Below are 26,101 nucleotides of genomic sequence, written 5' to 3'. Positions count from 1 at the left end.
GCCACGCGAGGTTCCGGACGAAAGGACCAGACAGTCCAGGTAGGAGTTTCAAAGTTTATTTCACCATTCCTTAAGCGGTTAGGTACAAGTACAATGGTACAGACGACTGGACCCCTACAATTCAACTCAGACGGTCAAGACAGATCCCGTCCCAAATCAACCGAATTAATTACACACACCCTGCCGCTCAGCCTCTACCCAGAAGCCCCCATAAAAACGTTTTAAATAATAAACAGGCTGGTTGGCTTGCAGTCTGAATCCTGGCTTATTTAACAGCATTCAAGAGTTATACTGTAAATAAACATCATTATGGCCAATGATTAATTTAAATCACCATTTATTATAATACCAAACCAGGTTAAGTAATACTATTTTACTATCCTTCCCCCATCAGGCTGGGGGTCAGATTCTTCTTTTTCTGCAAGTAATTTTTATGACTAAAATCTGTAGTGTTTTTTGTTACCTCTTTACCAGCTGTACCCGAGACTCCCTTCTGTAAACAGTGAGGACCAGGACCCCTGTTAGCAAGCTCCTTCCCACTCACTTACCCTGGGGTTAAACCAAAACTTTTTCAGTGCGTTTGCTCCCATCCAAGTCTTGTAGAACACCAGCCTCTTTTTCTTGTTCTAGGTTCTCTTGGACAGATTTCAAACATTCAGGAGGCCATCAGGATTTCCTAAGCCTCACACCAACTCATTTGCCCACCCCTGAACTTTACTGAGATTCACACAGCAGCCTGCCTTTCACTTTTCTCATGTTCCTATACACCCCCGCCCACTCTACTGTAAATAAGACCTGCCCCCTGACATAAAGAAAAAAGGTAACTTTAAACTTACTTTTCCCTTTAATAGAAGAGTTTCTTTCCTTCTTTATAGGATTAGCAAAATATTTCACACTACCTAAATTTTTTCCCTTAAATAAAATAAAATGTATGCAAAATTGCTACAATAGACACTGCTCAACAGGTGCTGGTGGGTTAATGAGCACACTCCCTGCTCCTTTTTCAGAAGTGCAGAGACCAGAAGGTGGATATTCTTAAATGCATCACTGGGGGTCTTTAGAAAAACAACAGTGCCGGTTACTAAGACTTGCAGGGGAACGACTTTCTCCTTGAGAAGGCAAGAGGAACAAAATTCCTATCGCGCCCTGGGTGTTATTTTAATACCACACAGCTATGAAGCTTGGGATAGGTTAGAAAAATTATGAGAATAATTCTTGAAAACTTCCAAGGTTAACTTCTTTTATAAACTGACAATTAACAGATATCCTCATAAAAACATCCACATTAAGCAAAGAAAAATACTCAACTTCAATACAAGCAGAAAGAAAAATGGTTCTATAGGAAGTTTAAGTTGCACTTTTCAATGCACTAAAACGGAGAAGAGTTTTATCCAGATCAATTGAAAAATGCTCTTCCTACAATTCATCTAATGTCTAAAGTGAAAATTTAAGTTCTGGCCTTTGATTTGCTCCAAAAAATACTGCAAGGCAGGTATTGTCTTGATAGTTCAATGATGGGCTCTATGTAGATTCATCAGATTAAAAAATAAGCAAGGGCCTCCACCCCACACCCCCAAAACAGAATAAAGATCGTCTCTGAGCAGCAGGCAAAGTTATTTAATACGAGGTCACTCCTCAGTAGCGGTGGCTATACCAGTCGTTGCTGTTGATCTGAAGGAGTTCTGTCACAACCTGCAAGATGTTGTAATTGTGTTTCTTCAGCAGCCTTAGGTTTAGCTGCCTGTCACAGAATCCCATTTCAAAGAGATGGGACATCAGGGCTGCTGTCTGATCTTCGGAAACTATTGGCTGTGTAGAGTCAAGAAAAGCAGAACAACATTTTTTGTATAATTTGTGTTTATCTTGTTAAGTCATACTAATCTTCCAGATTTATTCAAAATACTAGGTAATTAGGTGCAAGGCCATGGCACTCCTGTCCAGCCAATACTAATGGGTCTTCTGAGGGGATCAGAAGGGCTGGGAAGCCCCTGCTTTGCATTAGGTACATTTGCACCCTAAACCAGGTGACTAATGAACTGTCTTTAGAACTAGATGAAGGAAAAGATGCTAATGGACTCTGGAAACCCTGTGAAGTTAAAGGTAATCACGATGATGGGGCAAGAAGCAAGAGAAGAGATGGTAATTGGAAGAAAGTATGGGAAATTGGAAGAAAGTATGGCCAGCGCAAGTCTTAACCACTGGACCACCAGGGAAGTCCCTCCCACGGGTCTTAAAATAAAACCCAAATCACTTAACAGCATCCCACCTACATCATTGGTCTTTTCTCTTCTTGGCACAAATTCAACTTCCAGGTTCACATTTCCAAGTCTTTGTACTGGCTACTCTGTCTACAATGCCCTCTCTAACCCTCTCTCCTGGCACACACTCATTTTGTCCTTTAGGACTGAGTTCAGGCGTCATCTACCAGGACTCCTTCCCTGGCCCCACCATGGGGCCGACACCAGGCTGAGGTGTTCCACCGGCCTAAGAACACTGGCACAGTATCTTACACTGCACAGTAAATGGTCTTTTTTTCTTAATTGAATGAAAAGATTCTTTAAATTCTATAGTGCTTTGCAATTTTCAAAAGTTTCACAGATAAATGTCTGTTTGCTTATTTCCCACTGTCTCTGGGCAGGAACTGGTGTCTGATTCACCTTGTAGGGCTGGCACCTAGGAGAGTGCCCCCCACACAGTAGGTCTGCAACCAACGTTACTTCTTTTTTCTCTCCTCCCTTAAGTAACTTAGCCAAAGTCATACAGCTGGAAAGTGGCAGAGTTGTGTGTTAATTAAAGACTAAACTTAAAGCTCATGCTTTCTATGATGCCATGCTACTCTCTCCAACCCAGGCAGACGCCACTGTTTTCACTGGTGACTTGGATTTGGTTCAGGAAAATAAAACATACACTGACCTGTGCAGTGACTGGTGGTCCAGCAAACAAGGCCTTGTATGCAGAGGCGGCAACAGACAAAGCCCCCTTCACCAGCCCTCCAGCAATGCTGCTCCCGTGGTGGTGCCTGCGGGGAAAGCCAAATTGTCTCCCTAAAGAAACGTGAATCGTTATCTTCCTACGGATAATCTGGGCTCTAATCCTGGGAAGAAAATGAGATTTCCCTGAGAAAAAAATCAGATGTAAAATGAGAGTGTGACTATTTTCCTATGAGTTTTATAGCTACAAATCTGGGCTTGATGTAGGGCCCAGCTCTTACTGCTGCAACATATGGGCACTGCAGAAAACACATCACTCTGGTTAGCATACCAGCTTTCAGCCCCAGCTGAAAATTAATGTGGTCAGCAGCACACTGAGGTACTGGCAGTCTGCATGCTCAATTATCATCTCAGAGGAAACACCTTCCAAAGGAAATGTGATTTTCTGAACACTGTCCATAGGGAGGAGCCCACCTTGACACTGCTCTGAGATGACTGGGAGCAGAGAGGCAGGTATGTCTAAGAAAAAGTTATAAAGATGCACAGTGGGCTGGGCCTTCCTGCCTTCTTCTCTGGTGCTAAGCAGGAGTTGAATCTGAGGGAACTTCCTCCTGGTCTGGAATGTGAACACTCTTAAACATCAACATTAGCCCTCTGCTCAGTGTTGCTCACAAGCTTTAGGAGAAATAAGAACAAGAAGGAATGATGGCTCTCCTTCTCTGCTCTCAGCAGGTGGCACATGCTCTGAGACGCTCGTTTAAGCGGAGGCAATACTAGGGTATCCATCTGCTTCTGAAGAAGAGGCTGCACAAGTAAGACCCAGTTACCTTGAGTGGTCATAGCTCTTCTGTCTGCTGTTTACAAGTCCTGATGAGCCTCTGAGCTCTAAAAGCAAAAGAGCTGTTGGTTAGATGCAGCATCCATAAACACCTGGTGTTTCCTAACTCACAGCAAGGCTATTTTTGAGGCAGGTGGCAATCTGATTACAACGTTTAAAGTCTTTTTTTTTTTTTTTCCTTTTTAAATATTTGAGAAATTTTGCAGGTGGTTTAAGTAAATGTTAAAGAAAACTGTCCAGAATGCAATGCAAGGTGACTGTTTAGTGAATCAGAAAAATTAATTCTATAATCCTATCCCAATAGTTTATTAGTTCTTAAGTACTTTCAGGTTTTGTTTTTTGAGGACGAGAGGAAAGCGACTTTGAGGGTCTACTCACAACTTCAAAGTGCTATTCTCTTTATTTTGTAGATAAGGAAAAAGACCTTCAGGTCTTAGAACCCTGCTGAACCACTGCAAGGTCACACAGTGAAGAAAGGTGGAGCTGAGGCTGGAGCCTAGACTAGTCTGGCCCCAAAGCCTGTGTTCTTTCCACTATAGCACAATGCCAACCCCTATGGGATCTCGTTTAATAAATATTAAGCTAGAAGATAAAACAAAAGAGTATGAGGGAGGAGCACAGAAAAAGTCAAAGGGCAAGTTTCTAAAAACTGCCAAGAATCACAAAGATAGAGTGCCTATTTATACCTGGTTCCATTAGAAAGGAGCACAGAAAAACAGAAAGCTCAGGCTGGTCATTACCTCCTCTGCTCTGATCAGGGACTGAAGAAACTTCTGGTACGGTAACCGGTAAATCCACTCCTGGGGAACCATGGTACTGTGCATACGGAGGACTCCTTTCAGAAAGACACAATATTGAAAGTAAGTTGAAAAGGCGCCTACAGGTAACGGTGGAGAAACAGTAAACAGAGCACAGCAGTGCCAAATTCTCTACAGAGGCTTCACATTTCTGATCCAGATCACATGTCTGAATTTAGGGATCAGGTGAGAAGGGCTCATTCTTCTTCTGGTTTTCCTCTTCAGCCACAGTCAAGCTAGAAAGACTGGCTTCAGTCTGGTCACTTCCCCCTGTATCAAGTGGTGCTGATAAAAGATAATATCTAGCTCTCTGGGAGAATGTTTTAAATTATAGTCAAGGCTCCACCATTTTCCATACTGTGAGAGAGCAGTGATACAGACAGAACCAGTAAAGAAAAACAGTCACTTCTATCTATCTGGTTTTGTAGTATACTTGTTTCCATAACAGATTAAACTTCTTATTCTACTTTGTTTGGATTAGTATGAGAATGAGTTTTTGCTGCCTTTGCCCATGAGTCAACAGAACAGGGAGGAAGGTCCAGGGATGTTTGTGTTTAAAAACTGGCTCTCAATGATCGAAACATAAGTAGATAGATTATACTCAGATAATTAAGGTTAACTAAAGCAAGTATTTCTTTAAATCCAGAATACACAAATACTGGGAAGTACAACTTTTATTCATCAGACTTTACTATGGGAAATAGTCTCTTCCCCTGCTGACAAAGAAACAGGTTTTGAGATCAGGTTGAGTCCTCTCTCTTTATTCCACCTCTGGAGAACAGCCCAGCAGAGCGGGGTGTGGATGGTACCTGGGCAGCCGTGGCGGAGGCCCTACCACCTCTGGGGTCAGGGGCACTGTGTCCAGAGTCTGTGAGGTCATAAGGATGTCATTGATGCTGTGCCCCTGTGGCTGGTTCTCCCCTCCAGGGGGTCTCTCCCCAGCCTCGACTGGTTCCTGCCCAGCCTCAACCCCAGGCTCGCCTTCAGCCCCTCGCTCCAGGCCTGGCTGTGAGAGGGCAGAGCTGTACATGGAGTCCCCCAGGGGGCGGCTGGTGTCAAAGCACTCGGGCAGGATGATGATGTAATCCTCCGAAGAAGCAGAGGACTGACTCTGAACTTCATCTTTGAGCTCATCCTCCTCCTCCTCCACGGCAGCTTCTTCTTCAACAATACGGACAACCTCTTCCCTCTCGTCTCCAAGTGGTCCCTCTTCGGGTGAGGCAAATTTCACTAAAGGATGAAAGCAACCAATTTTAAGGTATAAGCTAAAAGCAGCCCCTGTGCTACCCTTACCCCACCAAGCCTTGTAGGTCATGAGCTATAATTATGAAACCCAGAGGACAGGGACAAACCAGAGGGAAGGGCTGCTGAAACCATAGTCACGGCCATATTCTAAACCTGCGCAAAGCCACATAGAACCAAAGTTCACAAAAACAACATCGGCAGAAATATCGAGGCTTCTGAGAACACTGTGAATCTTAAGACAAGGAGGCCTCATCCCTTTTCCTCTTCACGTGATGGTTAACATACTGAGATGGGTTCAAATCAAAACTGATATACTAGCTAACAGTGCTATAAGAAGAGAGAATGTTTGGTGGTAAATACTGCAGGACTGTATGACTACTTTCCTCCTCTTCTTTGCGAAGTAATGAGTAGTCATGATAGAAAATTGGCAAACATGGATGAGGAAAAAAAAAAGGAAATAAAAAAGTACCTATAATCTTATCAGAGATAACTACTGTGAACATTTTGGTGTAAGTCCTTCCAGACTTTTTTGTTATGCATTTGTACACAAGTATGTGTGAGGAAATACATATATTTTAAAAAATATACAGTTTAAATATATATATATATATAAATGAAAAAGTGAGATAAATCATGCTTAAAAGGTCAAATTTCACTATAATAAACACAAGACATTTTTTCACATTATTTTGATGCAGTAGAATTTGAGGTTTTGGATAGTACCTGAAAATACATGACAGTGGTTCTACCTATCTGACATCTAGAAATTTCTGCCACAAAGAAATTTATTACAGCAGAATTTAACCTTGAGAAACTTAGTCTGGTGCTCCTGTTTCTGCCCACTATTTCCTGACTGCTGCCCTTGGAGAAAGGAGACAACTCAGCTGCCAGTGGGGGTCTCTGCTGAGGGGCTCTGTCAACTTACAAGAAGACTTCTTCCTGCAGAATCCAGGCAGCACAACTGGCTGCTGTTCCTCTGTGGCATACAACTGAAATTCTGCCCCTGGAGGAGTACAGAAATGAGTTATGGTAGCTGCTTTGCTCCTGATGCTATAAATAAAATCATCAGGTAGCATATGTAGAGCCCAAGGAAACAACCATGATCCGAATTCTAACAAAGATCCCGCTATCCCCACGCTCAGTAAAGAAGAGCACTTCTATCTGCTCAGGTCTGGCAATCGCAAGTCAGGTGTCACCTCAATTTGGGGCGGGGGGCGGGGCGCGAATTCAGGGGCACTCACTGTGCATGGACTTCTGTCTGCAAGGTGGTCTGTGATCCGGGGCAGCATCCAAGGTAAGGGATCGGATTACAGTCTCACACACGAACTGGGTCCCACTCAGGTCATCTTCTGCTTCCTCCACTGAAGAAATGTTCTCAGCCCTCTTCTTTACTGACACTGTGGAATCTGAAAAAGACATGAACTTTGTCTGCAATTGGTGTTTAAAGTGCTGAAGATCTTTCTCCAGTCATGTACCCATGCTGATGCGATGCCAAGGAATAGCTGCTATCGGTGCCATGTGAAGGTGAGGAGACTTCAAAAAATGAGATCCTACAGAAAACCCACTCACACACCAAGGTAAGATTAGTAGGGGGTATGTGTAACAACAGGGTGTGGTATGGAAGGGGAGGATGCAGATACTTTACAAATATTTAACCCCTTACCAGGAAGTTCTTTAAATCCCGCCCCTTCACTCTCTTCCTGTATCTGCCCCAAGCCTGGCTTCTCTATTAAAGGACTGTCATGTGGCAGAGGAGACATGCAGGGAGTCATATCTGGAGAATGAAGACAGGAGAACCATCAACCATGAAAAAGCATCACATCATCAACAGTCAGTGTCCAGAAGCAGCAGCTCATAGGCTTCTTGCCTCCTGCACGGCTAAAATAAACCCAGGTACACTTCAAGGCGTTCTAAAGAATTTCTCCAGACCATTAGGCACACAAGTATCTCAGACAGATCCATCAATGCAGGAAGGATCATAAACGGTTGTTTGGCTTTGGAAGACCATGGCCAAGACCCAGAGCCATGAATGCAAAGGAACAAAGGGACACAAATATCCAGAGAAAAATGGAGAGAGGGTCCCTTTATGGTGGGGAAACAAACTGGTATTGTTGCCTCTGACAACAGGGAGAGGAAGGAAAATGAACCAATGGGTGCAGTTTTAATATCACATTGTGGGAGAAATCCTTGCCAACTATTTCCTCAGAATAAAATACTAACTACCAGAGTCAGGGCTGCAGTATTTTGGGGCCTGTTAATAAAATAAACAAGGTGGACCGAGTGACATTCTTACCCACAGGGGTGTTGTGGGGCACTCTCTCCAACTCTTGGACAATATTTATATCCAACAGCTCAAAGGACAGCAGGTCCTGAAAAAAAAGGCGCAAGGTTAGGCTACTCGCAGCACACGCTAGAGCCGTGTTTTGTCTTGATGGGTCCTGCAGGCCATTGAGTTCTGTATCATCCCAGAGTCAACTCTGTTCAAATTCATGCCTCACCTCAGTCAAGTGAAAACAAGAAGAGTTAAATGGGAACTAGGCATTCAAATAACCAAATGGCAGGAAAGAGAGCAAATGCAGTGGGGGTGAAGGTGAACCAGTTAGGCAGAAAAGAAGAGGCAACTAGAGGGAAGTTGTGGGAAGCACAAGATAAGTTCCCAATTCAAAGACGAAACATTTAGTTTAGAAGCCTGCTTCCACTGGTGATGATTTTGCCATTCAGTGCATCTGAGTAGATCAGAGTGGGCATATCTCTAACTTCCTGGGCACCACCTATGGCTCTACCACCTTTTCTTCAACAAGTTAAGAACTCTTTCCCCAAGGCTTTCTGTCCCTCGCCCCTCAAAGTGCTCAGTCTTCCACCTGGGCAGTCAGAAGATCCACAGATGGGATGTAGAGCTCCCTCTCGCTGGCAGCATTTTTGGCCTTCTGTGGGATGCAGGTTCCTGTCCCTTCTGTCTGCTCAGTTGTTTCACCAGGTGGAATTTCTTCTTTAGCCGGAAGAAGAGCTTCCTATGGAGAGAAACCATTGGGACACATTTTAGGCCCTCAACAGAACTCAAAAGGCAAACTGACGGATGCCTCCCTAAAAACAAAAGCACTGCATGTATTAAAACTTTTTGTTTTGTTATAATTTTAGACTTATAGAAAAGTTGCAAGAACAGTACAGAGAGTTTACTAATTACCCCCTTCACCTAGCTTCCCCTAATGACAATAGCTTAGATTAACCATAAAAACAACAGTCAAAACCAGGACATTAACACTGGGTAACTAAATTTAAGCAGTAAACAGGGAAGCTGCCTTAAAAAACTGTGCACCAAGTAACAACCAGGGTAAGACTTCATTAGTATTTAGGAAACATACACAAGGGATATACAGGAGGGATGACTGTTAAGCAGCAAAGACATCAGCTCAGCAGGTCCACAGGCCAGGCAGCCCTGCTTTCCCTCGTGCAGCACAGGGGCTGGCCACACGTCACGACAGAGAGATACGAAAGCACTGAGGGACGCCTGCACCAAGATCCGAAGGACATGCAAACAAAGCCCCTGAGGACTAGGCCCAATGTAAGCATACTGATGTGTTCGAAGGAGGGGAGAAGCTGGCCTCTCCAGACTTCTGGAAGAACCACCGGCTGTGAGTAGTCTCTTTTGGTTTTAGTCACCCTTCCAGTGCTCACCTCTTGCTGGCAGGTGAGATCATCACCTTTGCTTGAGCTGATCATGCTCTTTTCAACGTTATCAGGGCTCTCTGTGGAGGGGAAAGGATCCACTATGATACTGCACCAGACCCGAGGCCCAAACTGCTGGCCTTTGTGAGAAAGACGCCAATGGGAAGTGTATGTTCCCTCCAGGGTTGGGGCAATGAACTCCACAGACACAACTCCCACATGGCCAGCCTTTAGGCAGGGAACCAAAACATCCTTCTTTTCTGTAGAAGCCAAAGTCAGGTTTCCCCACATGAACTTGAGCTGAAAAGAATAGTGACAAGAGAAAGAAAGCCTGTCAGTTAAACACACCGCCACCTCAAATCACTTCATCTTCACGTTTTGTGGGGAAAAATACCTTTGTGTCCGTACTCCACTTTACATTTCCTGTATTCTTCATCCTCCAGTGTTTGATAAACTTGGTTCCTGGCTGGAGGTGAGTCCCATCAGGCAAATTCTCATCCACAAATGCTGCACTGAGGGTTGGCATAACTGAGGCACAGGGCTGCAAAGGGAGCCTGAACAGAAATTCAAATATTTAGTCACTTGCTGCTGGGTGTGATGTCTTCTGAGTACCCAATACTGTGGTTTGAGACGCAGACAGTGACCCTGGAGGATGTACCAATGCATTTGCCTTAAAAATAATACTAACAATGGGAATCCCCTGGCGGTCCAGTGGTTAGGACTCCGTGCTTGCACTGCAGGGGGCACGGGTTCAATCCCTGGTTGGGGAACTAAGATCCCGCACGCCAAAAACCCCCCCCAAAAAACCACCTCAAAAAACAAAAAAAACCCAAGGGGACCTGACTCCTAAGCTAAAAAACTATGGTGAGGATAACTAAAAGGGTCCATAAATTAACTTAAGAGTTGGGCTCTTAAAATATTTGCTTCTTTTGCTTCAAATCCAGACTGCCTCCAGTGAAGAGAGGTCACACCAGCCAGTTTCTGAACCTTACTGGTTTCTGTTTTTCTGAAGAAGGCAACAAAGCAAGTGTCAAAGATAACTACCAAACCACCCTTTAAGAACACTAGGATCGGAAAATGGGAAGTTTTAAGGGCTTGGGTGTTAAGGGTTACCAATAAATAAGACAGAAGTTGGCTTAAGTTCCAGTTTTAGAGGGCTGGACCTAAAGTCCTGGCTCCCGCCCTGGCCCTGGGCTTACATTGGGGTGTTAGACTGCAGCAGGCTCTCGGGTCGGCCCAAAGGAGACTTGGGGCTCTGGAGCCCATGGATCGAATTCCACAGATGAATCTTCCTGTGGAGTTTAAGCTGCTTTTTAAGTTCCTTGACCTCTGCTTTACGCTGTTTCTTCTCAGCTCGCAACCTTTGCTTTTCTGCTTTAAGAAAGTTCTTGTCAACCTGTTTCTGGAGCCTGTGAGATAAAAAACACAGTCTTAAAAAACAAATCTCACAAACAAATCTTGAAGCTATTTAGGAACTTCCCTGGTGGTCCAGTGGGTAAGACTCTGCGCTCCCTATGCAGGGGGCCCGGGTTCAATCCCTGGTTGGGGAACTAGATCCCGCACGCATGCCGCAACTAAAAAAAAAAAAAATCCCACATGCCACAATGAAGACCCTGAGTGCCACAACTAAGAGCCGGTGCAGCCTAAATAAATAAATGAATAAATATTAAAAAAATCTTGAAGCTGTTTTGAGCCACTTGTGGTCTCCATCAGCGTCAGCTTCTAGGTTAGTTTCTTAATTTCTTTCTGTAGTTCTCATTTCCATCTCATTAGCTTTGGAGGATAATTATCCCCGTCATTGCACATCAACTGGAAAGGAGTGGGAACTAAGGAGACTATTTGTTTTTTTGTTTTGTTTTTGGCTGCGCCATGCAGCATGAGGGGCCTTAGTTGCTCGACCAGGGATCGAACCCGTGCCCCCTGCTGTGGAAGCATGGAGTTCTAACCACTGGACTGCCAGGGAATTCCCAGGAGACTATTTGTAGTTTTGTGATTCACACCCTGTCACCAAAACCAAGAAACCAAACAGAGAACAAGCATCCCATGCACATATGGTTTTACCTGGCCTGTTCCAGAGCAGCAGGAAGACGAGGAGTAGAGAACCTCGAGTGAGAGAAGGGTTCAGAGGAACCCACAACAGGTCTCCGCAACTTCAGCAGGACATGGTTGGAGTCATGGGCATATGGCCCCGATTCACAATCTTCACAGATATTGTAGGATGGGCAGAGGCTGTGAGGAAAAGAAAGGCACAGTGGGAAGTACCTGAGGTTGGGAGATAGGGACCCAGACTTCCGTATTTGCTCTATTACCAGCTAGGTGGGAACCTAAGCACATCACCATCCATGCCATGTCTCAATCCTCATGAATAAAATGAGGATAATAACACTTCACCTGTATCTATTTCAAAGGACAATCTATGGGAGAAAACGAGATATGAAAGCATTTGGAATACGGAGATAATCCTTGGGGATCCAATTTTGTTTTGGGGAACTTAATTTTGGCTCTTTTAATTCAAAAGTGTATATGAACACCACAATCTGAATACCCTTCAAATAGTTATTTTCTCTTGTGGGTGAAGAGTAGCTTGTTTCCAGTCCAGAGCTGCTGTGGATGATGCTCAGAGGTGAGCACACCCTTTACCTCCCAGGATGCCAGAAGGCCCGCCTGCTCTAAGTTCTACTGAGAGCTATTCATTGCCAAGTTACTGCTTTACCTGCACTGGTAGCGCACACCAACGATCCTCCTTTGGCAGCTGCCGCAAGCAATATGCCAGTTGAACTGGTTTTCTGGCAAAAACAGTGTTTCCTCTGAAATGGGCATTGAGACTTCCGAGGGACGGGAACCCAAGGATGGATTCTGGAGGATAAGCTTCTCACGTAATTTCTGTTCAAGCTTCTCAACCGTTTCTTTAACCACTTGCTCTCTGAACTAGAATACAGAGAAGATGGGGGAAAAAACCCCTCAGTTCCAAGACTGGAAAAAGGCATGAAAATATCAAATAGACCTGAAACCTCACCATCTCTGGTATAACATAAGAGCATAATAAACAGATAATAGCTACTGAATGAAGGGACAGAAACAAAGCAAAAGCAAAAAAGGTCTATTCCTTCCATAGCTAAACTGGTTCAAATAAAATACCAAAAAATCCACTGATGAGTAAATTTCTAACTCTTCCTTCTCAAGCATAGAAATTTGTCCCTTTCCCTTACATCCTCAGAATTAAACTCCCCCCTTTTTCTAGTACGTTTTTGCGAAAGCTAGGAACTTTCTTGACTGGAACTGCTCTAGTTTGGATATTATTAGCTACTACTCTTCATTCACCTGTACCAGAGGCAGCAGCCATCTGGATTTAGCTTTGTTTCTTCCACATTCCACCTGTTCCAACACTGCCGCTAAAACCCAAGCCAGAAAGAACACTCACTGTCTCTAGGTAGCTTGTGAACCAGTCTGGGGGCTTGTCTTGAGGCTGGTCTGCGTCACATGGAGCAGGTGGAAACTGCTGCAAGTAAACACAATCGGAGATAGTTTTTTTCTTTTTCTGTTTAAAGTAAATCTCCTGAAATGCATTACTTTGAGGTTTCTGTTGCCAAATAATATATGGTCAAAAAAAATGAGCATGAAAGAGTATAGGAAAAACCGAAGTCTTTATGTCACCCTATTCATGTTCCTCTCCAGAAGTAACCACTGTTACTAGTTTCAAAAAGTCAGATGGAGACAGTCACAACAACTCCCAAACCTCTGATGAACAGCTCAAATCTTAGACTAGAGACAATGAAACATAGGTTAGAAAAATCACAGAGACAGGTCCATTCCCTTCGTACCTGTGCTGCAGGCTCCTCTGGGGTCTTCACGTCTGACCCCAAGACTCTCACCAGTGAAGAATAATGTGCAAGTGGCTTCTTCCCTGTCCTTGCAACTGGTCGTTTTTCTGCTCCAACTGGGGGTGGGGCTTCATAGACAACACGATAGCCTTCATGGACTTGCATCTGCAGTTGGTTTCCCTGCTTAACTGCCATCTGAGAGCATACGTTATGAAATTAAAAACAATACTGTGTGATTCTCCTTTCCTAAATAAAATTTCAAAGACATCTAAACAGAAAAGGTGTGGTAAAATATGCTGGAAAATATCAGGATTCATGCTTCTTTTATTAAATCAAATGACAAATATGTTAACAGTCTGCTGTTTCTTTGCCAAGAATGTTAACTAGGAATGGTTTTGTTAAAAACAAAAGGGTTTTAGTGTAGCTCTTCATTAGGTGAGATGTTTTCATTAATTGGGTTACTACTTTTCTGTTTAATTTTTAAAATTTAAGTATAATTGACATATATTAGTTTCAGGTTACAACATAATGATTTGACATTTGTATACATTGTGAAATAATCACCACAGTTTGTCTAGTTACCATCTATTAACTGGTTTTTATGTAGGACTCCACTTACGGATTCTAATTTCAACTTTTCAAAAGTCAATTCTAGACCCAGGAAACTTAAAGCTATGTCCAAAGTTAAGCGTCTACCTTCCCACTAAGAATAGTATTTTGGAAAGCATGCTTAAGTGGTCACCTGTTTTTGAAGAGCATCTTCTTAAATATCCTATTTTGAAAACTCTACTTCAAGGAGCATTTGAGATTCCATGAAGGTACTCCAGCATCCAAGAAGAGATTAGGGGGTCAAGTCCGTGGGGTTCTAGTTCCTCCCACTTGTTACCCAGTGACAAGATTTGTTCTTCCTTTATCTATTTTCACACATTAGACTTCTTAAGATTCCACTTAAAAACAGCATTCCATGTCCAAAAAGTCTGAAAGCTATTATCTTAGGTCAGGGATCAGCAAACTTTCTTTTTTCTTTTTTTAATTGAAGTATAGTTGATTTACAATGATTCAGGTACACAGCAAAGTGATTTAGTTATTTATATATATACATATTCTTTTTCAGATTCTTGTCCATTATAGGTTATTACAAGACACTGAATATAGTTCCCTGTGCTATACAGTACATCCTTGTTGTTCAGCAAACTTTGTTTTTTTTTTTTTAAAGTCTTTATTGAATTTGTTACAATATTGCTTCTATTTTTTTAATGTTTTGGTGTTTTGGCTGTGAGGCATGTGGGATCTTAGCTCCCTGGCCAGGGATCAAACCCACACCACCTCCATTGGAAGGCAAAGTCTTAACCACCAAACCACCAAGAAAGTACCCAGGAAACTTTCTTAAAGGGCCACATAATAAATATTTTAGGCTTGCAGGCCATTCAGCTTCTGTCACAACTACTCAACTCTGCCATTGTGGCACAAAAGTAGCCACAGACAATACATGATGAATGGTCATGACTGTGTTCTAATAAAACTTTATTTATAAAAATATGTGGCCAGGGTGACGCTGGCAGCAAGGTGGCAGACAGGGATTTTTGGGACACGCAACAAAGGAGTTTTATTGGCAGGATTCAGAAATAAGAATGTGAAACAGAGCATGTGGCGACCTAACCATCAACCATCTGTAGGCCTTCGTGGGGAAAGTTCGTGAGGGAAGGCTTTACATTTTGAAGAAAACTAAAAAGTCAGAACAATTATAAGAAACTGTTACGGCGGGAGGTGAAGGCTCAAACCTCACAGGAATGGAAATTCACAGATTTATATCCTGATCATCTGAAACACCTCTACTTAGATGTAGAGGAAAGACTCAGGAAGCCACCTAGAAAAGTTGACCAGTCCTTATCAGAAGAACAAGTTGACCAGCCTTTGTAAGAAGAATAAGTAGATCAACCTTTGCCAGAAGAGCAATATAGTATTGACCAGACTTTGTCTGAAGAACACTGTAGCTTTGAGCAGCCTCAGCCAGAAGAACAATGTAGCATAAGAGTAAATTCTCTTGCTATTCCAAAGAAAAATAAAAAGAAAACATCAAATCAAACAGCACAGGAAGAACGTGAACAGGTACAAGCTAAGCATGCTATTAAAGAACAAGAATTAGGAGGAAAAAAGAGAGAGAAGCAGCTCAAAGGCTCTACTAAAAAGGGCCAGTATTATCTTCTTTTTGTTTTTTGGCCGCACCACGTGGCTTGCGAGATCTTAGTTCCCCAACCAGATACAGAACCCATGACCTCGGCAGTGAAAGCTTGGAGTCCTAACCACTGGACCAGGGAATTCCCACCAGTATCTTCTTTAAAAACAAAAACAAAATTCAATCAGACATGTCATCCTTAAGGGTTAAAATATCTGCTGGCTATTAAGTTCTCTTGAATATGTACTAAACCTCCTAACAGTTAACTAAATTTGTCAACAGAAACTGGATTGCTAAGCTATACTGAATATAAAATGTCCAAATATTTTGTTTTTGTAAAAGCAGATTATCTATATATACTCTACATAATGTGATTTCTCTTCCTTTCTTAATTATAAAATATTGGCTAAATTCCCCATGCTGTAAAATATATCCTTATAGCTTATTTATTTTATATATAGTAGTTTGCACCTCTTAATTCCCTACCCTTCTTGTCCCTCCCCACTGGTAACCACTAGTTTTTTTTCTGTATCTGTGAGTCTGTTTCTTTTTGTTATATTCACTAGTTTATTTGTTTATTTATTTGGCTGAGCCAGGTCTTAGTTGCACCATGTGGGATCTGTTCCCTAACCAGGGATCGAACCTGGGCCCCCTGCATTGGGAGTGCAGAGTCTTAGCCACTGGACCACCAGGGAAGTCCCTGTTTTACTTTTTAGATTCCACATATAAGTGATAACATACAATACTTGTCTCTCTCTCCCTGACCTATTTCTCTACGTTACATCCATGTTGTTGCAAATGGAAAAATTTCATTCTTTTTTATGGCTGAGTAGTATTCCTCTGTGTGTGTGTGTGTGTGTGTGTGTGTGTGTGTGTGTGTGTGTGTGTGTGTGTGTGTGTGTGTGTGTGTGTGTGTGTGTGTGTGTGTGTGTGTGTCTGTGTACGTACACATCTTCTTTACCCATTCATCTGTTGATGGACACTTAGGTTGCTTCCATATCTTGGTTATTGTAAATAATGCTGCTATGAACATTGGGGTACAAGTATCTTCTCAAATTAATGTTTTTGTTTTCTTTGGATATATACTCTGGAGTGGAATTGCTGGGTCATATGGTAGTTCTATTTGTAGTTTCTTGAGGAACCTCCGTACTGTTTTCCACAGTGGCCACCCCAATTTACATTCCCACCAACAGTGTAAAAGTGTTCCTTTTTCTCCACATCCTCACCAACATTTGTTATTTGTGGTCTTTCTGATGATAGCCATTCTGATAGGTGTGAGGTGATTTGTTTCTTATTTATTTGCCTCTAAAGGAAGGTTGGCCTGGAGAACTGAAAGAACCTTCTATTTGAGTGACAGGTTCAAGCATATAATACTTTTGTATCGTATTAAATTCAGATGAAATACAATGTTTACAAAAAATTTTAAATATATATATATACACACATACATATATGGCCAGCTTGCCAGCTATAGTTTGCCAACTCCTATTCTAGACCACAAACCAAGAAGCTTTTTCTAAAATATTTGGTAGAGTCTGCGGAAAAAATTGCTCAAGAAACAACTACAATGAACTGTGTCAAAATATAAACATGGAATTTTAAGCATTATATGCTACTACAGAAAAAAAATGTATGTAGAAAAAGTTTTGCTTCCTAGGGCAAGACAGGCTTATATAAACTCTAGACTGCTGAGATCCAAGATTTCTGACAGAATAGGTAAACTAATAGTGGCTGTGAGAAAGGTAAAAGAATTCTGAAGTTTTTAAAAGACTTTTTTAATGAAACTACTGTAGCTTCTGAATATGGAAAAAGAAATGACAGAAGAGTTGGAGAAGAGTAAAGGGGTGTTGGGAGACATCATGTTAGAATAGCTTAAAAGCAAAGAGGAAGGGCTTCCCTGGTGGCGCAGTTGTTAAGAATCCACCTGCCAATGCAGGGGACACGGGTTCGAGCCCTGGTTCAGGAAGATCCCACATGCCGCGGAGCAACTAAGCCCGTGCGCCACAACTACTGAAGCCCGAGCGCCTAGAGCCTGTGCTCCACAACATGGCTAATGGAATTCAGAATTCAGAAGCCACTGCAATGAGAAGCCCACGCACCGCAACGAACAGTAGTCCCCGCTCACCGCAACTAGAGAAACCCCATGTGCAGCAACAAAGACCCAACGCAGCCAAAAATAAGTAAATAAAATAGATAAATTAAAAAAAAAAAAAAAAAGCAAAGAGGAACTAGGAAGACCACGTGAAAACTGGGGCAGAGGGAAATTTTTTGTTGTTGTTGTTCTGTATTTTTTAATAAAGTTTGTAATCCAATGGACACACAAAACAAAACTGCACTGAGAAAAAGTTTCATAAATTAATAAGTGTTAGGAAGTTGGGGGAGAGGTCAAGGTCACAGGAAGAAGGGAAGCCAGTCTTTTGTACAGGCTTTTTATGTGTGTGTGACACTTCCAAATCGTAGGGGCAGGGCCCGTGCTGTAACGAAGCGCACTTATACAAATGAGTGACAATACAAAGTCTGAGTATGAAAATAAGATTTTCTCTGAAAACACATTTTTGGCACAGATTAAAAAAATATGTACGTTATGGAATTTGATTTTTAAGTCAGTATTATATATATTTATATATACACACACATCCCAAGTCCTGCGGAGGGAAATTACGAAGCATGAAAAATTACTAACACAGACAGGTATTTCAACTAAGAGAAACCAGGAAAGGGCCTGAATGCCTAAAACCAAGAGACTGGCTGGTAAATGAGGATTTCTGAGTAAAAACCAAGAAGACATTGGCTAAACTTTTGAAACAAGTGGCACTCAGAATCGCAATTCTGACCAAAAACCAGGAAGGGTAAATTCAGCTCCTGATTTTTAAAAAAATCTTGCCTTTCCCTCCCTAGACAAAAAGTGATTATGGAAAATGGCTTAGCCTGGATTAGAAGTTCAAAAAGGATAGTCAGTGAAAGGTCAGCTTAGCACACCTTAAATAAGTGACCTTGGGGAATACTCTAATTCATCACTGACACACAAGAGATTGTAACTGGATAGTTTATACCTTAAATTCTTCCACATTATAGTGTAACATTCGATAGGGAACAGATGAAGGAAGGAGATAAAAAATGTGATCCAGAAAGCATCATTTCAGAGAGTTCTTTCAATTTTGAAATGCCAGTACAGTGGCATCAAGACCAGCAATGAGATGCAATGATACTGGAAAGAATCTTTATATTAGGAGGTACCTTTTGCTGCGTGGTATGCTGAACTCATCATAGTCTCCCTAAAAATGGGTTTTGCTGTGTTTATAGTCATTAGTTTCTCCACATGGCTAATGGAATTCAGGCTCAAGTTTTAGTCCATAAACATTTTTAAAATTATTTGAAAATAAGATGAAATGATCATTACCTTAAGTGCTTCTTCATATTCTCCTAAAAGGACAAAAATATACATACTGTGATTTTTTTACCAGCCCAAAAGATTCTATTAAGCACGGACAATACTTACTTTTAAGAATTCTTAGCTTACAGTCCTTACACATGAACAGCTACTACCTTTTTGCTGACAAATTCCTTTCTCATCCCATCATAAATAGAAGCTACCTGCAGATTAGTTCTCCCCCTTAAATCCCTCTCTCTGCTACTAGAGTCTTCCAGTTACAAAAACTCAATCCAGCTCTCTCACACTAGGCTTAGTGAAGCTCAGGACTCAAGGAAGTTCAAGGATGGTGTTAATACTATCATTTCAGCTGGTTAAAATAAGCTTCTGGGGGCTAGCCTGGGAACCTAATCTTCAAATATAACATTGCTCCTGTGGGAAAATGCACCCCATGCTCTCAAAAACTAACCATCTTATTTATAACTTGACTTTAATATATACACCAAGTCAAGGACAGAAGCAATACCAGGAAAACAAGTTAAATGTGTTGAATTGGGAAACATGTTTTCAAAACATTAGCATCTTAAATATAAGAGAACCTCTCATTAAAGCTGTCCTTTGGGTCCAATCAAGGCACCAACCTATACACAAAAAACTGTTATAAAACAAAGATCTCCTGTGTAACTAATGCCTATGGGTAAGTGAGTGCATTTATGGCATACCAAATTCTACTCTAAAATAAATACTGCAACAAGATTTGAATGGAAATGGAAATGCCAATGCCTATGACCAGATTAAGGCTTTTAAATAAAGCTGAACAGGTTCTCTTAGGGACTCACCTTGACTGTTGATGGATACCTGTAAAAGGAAAAAAAGCAACAGTGAATTATAAACCTCTCATCAACTGAGCAATTCAGCATATCCAGTCTCACAGGATAGATACAAAACCTCAGGTCAGGCGTTCAGCTTTTCCAGTATCTGAACTAAATGTGAATAATTAAGTAATTTTACTGCTTAACTATTATATCTTCCTTTATTTCAGGTAGTTAAGAAGCAGCATAATATAGTGGCTAGGAGCCTGGGCTCTGGAGCCAGAGGGTATAAAGTATGTATATCAGAGGGTATGAGTAGTACCCTACACTGCTACTTGTAAGCTTTTGTGCCTTTTCGGCAAGTTACTTAAACTCTCTGTGCCTCAGTTTTCTCATGGGTGAAATAGAGATGATGATAATAGTACTGTTGTTAAGTCTGACATATTGTAACCACTCAATAAGGGTTTGTCATTATTATTATTATTATTTTTTTTTTATGTGGGATCTTCCCGGACCAGGGCTCGAACCCGTGTCCCCTGCATTAGCAGGTGGGTTCTTAACCACTGCGCCACCAGGGAAGCCCGTCATTATTATTTTTATTACTAGAAACTAAGTAGCAGCTTGTGATATAGTTGAACATAAGATCACTATATAGTTTTAAAAGTTATCTCTCAGATTTTCTTCTTCAGTGTCGCTTCCCTATTTCTCAACTCCATCTCAGATGGCACAAATCAGCTTAGAACATGCAATTAACAAATATGTTTAAACCCCTACACAAATGAGATAAACACTATTCTGAACTTTTTGAGCTCCACATCCCTCTTGAGAAATAAGATCCCTATTCTGGATACCTGGTCACGGCTACCATAATATACTTTACCTCTTCATTTTCCTCATCCAGGTATTTTATTTGAATAGTGTTCAAATCAAATGAAACTTTTACCTGCAAATGAAATGTACACACTATATGATCAAGTTATCAAAAAGGCAGGTTGTAATAGAACCCTAGAAGTCATAAAATAAAGGATGGACATATTTCACTACATAAAAATTAAACATTTTACATGGTTAAAAAAAAAACAAAGTCAAAAGACAAACAATAGACTGGGAAAAATATTTGCAACTCACGAGAGACAAAGGGTTAATATCTGCAATACACAAAAAGCAACTGCTAATCATAAGATCTTAACTGGTAAAAGTGGGCCAAAATCTACAGAAATTTCACAGAAGATATCAGATATGCCTAACAAATACATGAAAAGATGTTTAACCTTAATGGTAGTCAGAACAACCGAAATTAAAGCAATGAGATGTCATCTCAACAGAATGGCAAGACAATTTTTAAAGCTGTAACATGCAATGTTGGGGAATTCCCTGGCAGTCCAGTGGTTAGGACTCCGGGCTTTCACTGCCAAGGGCCCAGGTTCAATCCCTGGTTGGGGAACTAAGATCCCGCAAGCCCCGCATTGCGGCCAAAAACAAAAACAAAGACATCCAATGCGGATAAAGATCCAGGGCACTGTCATGTGCTTCTGTGGGGTCCTACCATTGTTCTGCAAAGTATGTAGCAGTATGTAAGAAAATTTAAAGTCACACGCTTGGTGACCCGTTAATTTCACTTTGGGAAACTTTATCCTATAGAACAGTGTATATGTTATATATACCAAGAGGGATCTCCTGTAGTTTATTTTATAGTGGTAAAAGAAAAAAAAAAAAACAATCTTTTGGAAATTGAGGCATTATGCTAACTGAAATAAATCAGACAGAGAACTACCGTATAATCTCACTTATATGTGGAATCTTAAAGACAAATAAACAACTCATAAACTCATAGATACAGAGAACACATTGGTGGTTGCCAGAGGCAGGGAATGGGAGGTGGATAAAATGGGTAAAGGTGGTCAAAGGTACACACTTCCAGTTATAAAATAAAGTCCTGGGGATGTAATGTACAGCACAGTGACTACAGTTAATAATATGTACTATATTGTATATTTGAAAGTTGCTAAGAGAATAGATCTTAAAAGATGTCATCCCAAGAAAAAAACAATTGTAACTGTGTGTGGTAATGAATGTTAACTAGACTTACTGTGGTGATCATTTTGCAATATACACAAATATAGAATCATTACGTTGTATACCTGAAACTAATATAATGTTATATGTCAACTATATCTCAATTGAAAAAAAACCACAAAAAACCCTAGAAACAATCTTTCAATAAGGGATGGTTAAGTTGTTGTATAACACCACCAGGAGCTTGGATCCTTGTCTATTCATTGAGAACTGTGTCTATAATACAGGCTGGGTAAAAAAAAGCAAGCTGTGGAGTTACTCAGTTTTCCTGGGTATCACTCATGTATACAGGAGGTATGCATGTTAGTAAACCATTACTTGTTTTTCTCCTGTTCTTTGGTTTTGTTTTGTTTTTTAAAAAGCAAGTTGTAGAATAATGTTCATAGTATGGTATGATAACTGTATGAACATGGAAAATGTGGGAAGTACTTACAGGGCTGTTAACACTGGTTACCCCCAAAGAGGCTGGAATAGCGGGTGGAGGGTGTGGGGAGTGGAGGGATATTAACGTTTTCTTTATATATGTTTGGATTGTTTCACTTCTTATAATGGGCATGTATCATATTTTTATAATTTAAAATTTACAACAAAGAAAAAAGGCAAGCTGTCAGCTCATTTAACTACTAGGAAAAAAAAGATAGCTGTGTTTGATTTTCAGATCATTTGACAAACAAGATCCAACTTTCTGGATAACCATCTGTCCAGGGTAGTATAAAGAAATATTTCCTGGAAGACAGAGGATGAGATCAGATCATCTTTTGAGGTCTCTCCACCATTTCTTTTCCTTTTTGGTTACCATAACACATAGCCAGAGAAAAGTAGGTTTTTACCAACCAGGTAAAACTAGGTTTTTACCAAAGAGTTTCATTAGACAAACACAGTTACACAGGAAGTAAAACATTCACTACTGCAAATCAAACAAAAACAGAAGAGTACAAAGGGCAAACCAAGAAGAGGAAAAGCACTAACAACAACGAAAGTGATAGATGAGCTGCTGTCTGAACACTCGTGCGAGTTTTTCCTGCTCAACTTTGAGATATTCATCCTCTGACCTAGCAATAAAAGCAATCGATCAGCTCTTGCAAAACACAAATTATATCCTTGGTGGTTCAAAAACCACAGTAACCTATCTGCTCTCAAGCAAGAGAACATTCACCTCAGGCCTCGCTCGTTAGGGTGGAGTCCACACCAATTCATTCCTCAGGCTGCTTCTAAAATAAACAGGATTTCTAAGTCCTATCTCACTTAAAAAAATAAATTTACTTTTCCTTTCTAAACTCCTCAGAACGAATTTGTTTGTTTCCTCTACCAGGGCACATCTCCTATACGAATCCCAAGCCCCTGTCAAAAATAATTTTCCAAAAGGCCCAGAAATGGTAAATAGGACAGATTTTACAGCTAGGAAGCACAGCTAAAGATAGCTACCTCTGGAAAAAATATTTATGCTTAAAGGATGGAGAAACAAAACAAAATAACACTCACCATAGCTTCCACATCAGCCCATGTTGTATTTTCTGGATCAGAAACTAGAAAGCTTTGAGTTTCATTTTTAAAAGTCACATTTAGAGTAACCTGTGGTTCCATGCTGTGGGGCTAGAGAAGAGAGGATGGGTGAGAGAGAGAAAACACATTAGAAAGAGTTCTATAAACTGCATAAACATTCATTCAACAAATACTTGTGAGGACCTAATACAGGCTAGGCTAGGAGGACACAGCAGTGGGTGTGAAGATAATGTCCCTGCTCTTCTGCTATTTACAGTCTAGTGGGTGGTTTAAAACAAATCTCACTGTCATATGTTTGCAGAGAGAATGTAAATTTTGGCCACATTCACAGAAATCATCTAACATTTGTAAAATCCTTTAGGATTTTATGAACTTTATAATGATTGCTTAATTAAACAGATACCTACTGTTACATATTTACTATTAGGTTACCAAGATGAGTAAGTGTAGGTCTCTACCCTTGGGGAATTTACATTCCTAAAGCCTGAAAGTGATGGTCTATATTTTTCTTGGAAAAGCAGCCCTTTCCTAAATTGAGCAACCAAGGTTCTCTATTAGATCCATGTAACAAATTAGAGGTTGAACCACTCGCCAAGAAACTATACAGGGTAGCATTCAACAACCTTCATCGAAGTTCATGTGTTTTGTTTTGTTTTTTTTTTGTAGGCTACTTTTTTTCTTTTATGGAGAATTTCAAACATACATAAAAGTGGACAGTAGTGAATACCTAACTACAATGATCAACTCAAAGCTACCCTCATTTCATCTGTACCCTTCCATCCCCCCAATATGGATTGACTGTAGTCAACTAATGTTTTAACCAAACTCATTTCATCCACAAAATAATTGAACATTTACCTCTAAAAGGTAAGAATTTTAAGGATTGATTACTTGTGAGTTGTTAGATTGATTTTTTTATGACTTTATGAAAAAATAGTTTGTTTAAATCTAAACATAAGTTGTAATGAAAAAGGCCAGCTTTTTTATATGTTTATATGTTTTTTTAAAAACATATTCATCAATAAATCTTGACTAAGCATCTACAAAGAGCCAGGTTCTGCTCCAGGCACAGGACATTGGAGAGAAACAAGATTAAGTCTCAGGAGTTTACAGTGTAATGAGGGGAGGGATCACAGGGGTTTAGAAGAGCTGGGTTCCAGACACAGCTCTGGCACATTACTAGCCATATAAGTGTGAGCAAGTCTTTTAACCTCTGAGCTTCAGTTCCTTAATCTGTAAAATAGGTCTAAGACCTCTGCTTTGCTAACCTCACAATGTTATCATAAGCATCAAGTAAAAATGTGTATGCTATTTCTTTGAAAACGGTACTCAAATATAAAAGTTATTATCATAATAAATCAGGGCCTGAAATAGTCCTGTTTTCCACAGTGTAACGAACTGCCCTGTGAAACAATACAACTGTCATTAAAAAGGACCTTGAACTCTCTGAGGACCAGGGATTTTTTTTTTAATCCAAAGACAATCATCCTCCATTCTTTGTCTCTACCTAGAGCCAAGTTCACCACCAAAATAGCTTCTAGCACCAATCCTGCTGACATCTAGTATTTCATTCATATGGAATGCAGTTCTTGGGGTCCTTAAAATTTGGACAGAACTCTTGGCAACTCCCCAGAATCTTGGGCAAAAAATCAGGGAGGTTAAGTGACTGATTCACTCAGCCAAAAGTGGATATTCTAAAACACATTCTCACTTTTCAGTTTCTGAGAAACACACTTCCACACTTTTTAAAGTCCAAAAGGAAACTAATCTTCTTTGCCTTTTCTCAAATTACACAGTTGGAAATTAGTTTAGATACTTTGGAGCTCATCCAATTGGTTGGCTGGTGAGGAGAAAACAGGAAGTGGGAGATTCTAGTTTAGCTGGACCATATCCAGGTCTTCATAAAGAGCTGCCTATTTCTGTTTGCCTTATATGTGAAAATTCTTTCAGCAAGAGCATTAGTCTTGAACTTGTGGAAATACCAAAGCTATGGTTAGTACCCTCTGTCCCTGTAGTTAGTAAAGTCAGGTAGCTGGGGCCTCGGCCTTCAGCTTTCATTAACTGGCATTATATTAAGTTCATGCCACTGGCTCATCTTTGCTTGGCATAAATCAGCTTTTCCTCTATGTCGATTTTTCCAGGATATCAAAAATCCCTTTAATGAATCTAACCTGGGAACCTGAGCTTTGATTAGTATCTCCACCCGAGGCCTGTACAAGCTATCCTGGAGTTAAAATGTGTGACCTGAAAGCTGCGTGTTCGATAAAAAGGAAAAACGGTGCCTTTCCAATACCAGAGGTCCCTGACCAAGGAGACTTCCTTATGAGGTTCCCCAAAAGTGGGATGAGGGGGAGTAGGAGGCTGTGTGGGTAGTGTCATTTTTTTTTTTTTTCCTTGAAAACTTCATCCTAGTCTTCCACTTATCTTTTCCTGGCACTCCATGTCCCCAAGACAGTATCACCAACCCCTGAAGACTCTCTCGTTTTCTTTGCCTAGGCCCTCTTTGTGCTGGGGGTTCTCAGCGTCCTTCAGCAGAAGCCAGGCGTTCTAAGCCACGGACCCGCCATCCCTCCGGTGGTATCGGCCCCCTTGGCCCCTCGGAACACGAACGGCTCTCCCATCCGGTCACTGAAAAGATCGGCTGCCCCCAGACACGGAAAAAGTCGCCCCTCTTCTTTGCAGGCTTCCTCCCTTGAACTTCCCCAAGCCCTCTCAGTGCGACGTGACACCACCCCTAGGTAACCGCAACTGCTTCCTTACCAGCTTCCCGCCCCCGGGGGGCGCCTGCCCGAGGCCAGTGCAAGAACCGTCCGCAGCCAGCTCTGGGGCTATCCCTGCGGGGTGAATCTAACATGGCGGAGAGAGAC

The 26,101-nt window shown here is 41.2% G+C and overlaps 1 protein-coding gene, 1 non-coding gene and 1 pseudogene across 3 annotated transcripts; 1 reads left to right on the top strand and 2 right to left on the bottom strand.

The window, feature by feature from the left end:
• Window positions 1–40: 40 nt before the first annotated feature.
• On the bottom strand, window positions 41–26,101 carry NBR1 (NBR1 autophagy cargo receptor). Of its 2 annotated transcripts, XM_068529751.1 has the most exons (22): window positions 25,995–26,101; window positions 23,214–23,324; window positions 20,536–20,598; window positions 19,683–19,701; window positions 18,874–18,896; window positions 13,298–13,492; window positions 12,898–12,975; window positions 12,190–12,404; window positions 11,538–11,705; window positions 10,676–10,885; window positions 9,871–10,030; window positions 9,486–9,776; window positions 8,672–8,821; window positions 8,104–8,179; window positions 7,474–7,584; window positions 7,052–7,216; window positions 6,736–6,813; window positions 5,375–5,795; window positions 4,509–4,603; window positions 3,758–3,815; window positions 2,914–3,019; window positions 41–1,809 (listed from the first exon to the last, which is right to left on the bottom strand). In XM_068529751.1, the coding sequence occupies exons 2-22, from the start codon at window positions 23,313–23,315 to the stop codon at window positions 1,636–1,638; spliced, it is 2,958 nt and encodes a 985-aa protein (XP_068385852.1). In that variant the 5' UTR covers window positions 23,316–23,324; window positions 25,995–26,101; the 3' UTR covers window positions 41–1,635. The 2 variants fall into 2 exon arrangements, with proteins under 2 accessions (XP_068385852.1, XP_068385853.1); XM_068529752.1 differs by lacking the exon at window positions 7,474–7,584.
• LOC137754947 (thyroid transcription factor 1-associated protein 26-like) lies at window positions 14,835–15,483 on the top strand (annotated as a pseudogene).
• TRNAG-CCC (transfer RNA glycine (anticodon CCC)) lies at window positions 16,096–16,168 on the bottom strand. Its single transcript has one exon. It is a non-coding gene; the product is annotated as a tRNA-Gly (tRNA).

This window comes from Eschrichtius robustus, chromosome 20, assembly GCF_028021215.1.
Source record: "Eschrichtius robustus isolate mEscRob2 chromosome 20, mEscRob2.pri, whole genome shotgun sequence".
NCBI classification, from domain to species: domain Eukaryota; kingdom Metazoa; phylum Chordata; class Mammalia; order Artiodactyla; family Eschrichtiidae; genus Eschrichtius; species Eschrichtius robustus.
This window is presented reverse-complemented; position numbering and strand designations above follow the sequence as displayed.

Bases quoted from the DNA above. Each gene is read 5' to 3' on its own strand.
- NBR1 (XM_068529751.1), bottom strand. From the start codon at position 23,315: ATGGAACCACAGGTTACTCTAAATGTGACTTTTAAAAATGAAACTCAA. The intron at 10,031-10,675 runs GTAAGCCCAGGG...ATTTCTGTTCAG, and splicing joins CTGCAGTCTAACACCCCAAT to GCTCCCTTTGCAGCCCTGTG. The intron at 7,585-8,103 runs GTAAGAATGTCA...TTCATTCTCCAG, and splicing joins GCCCCACAACACCCCTGTGG to ATATGACTCCCTGCATGTCT.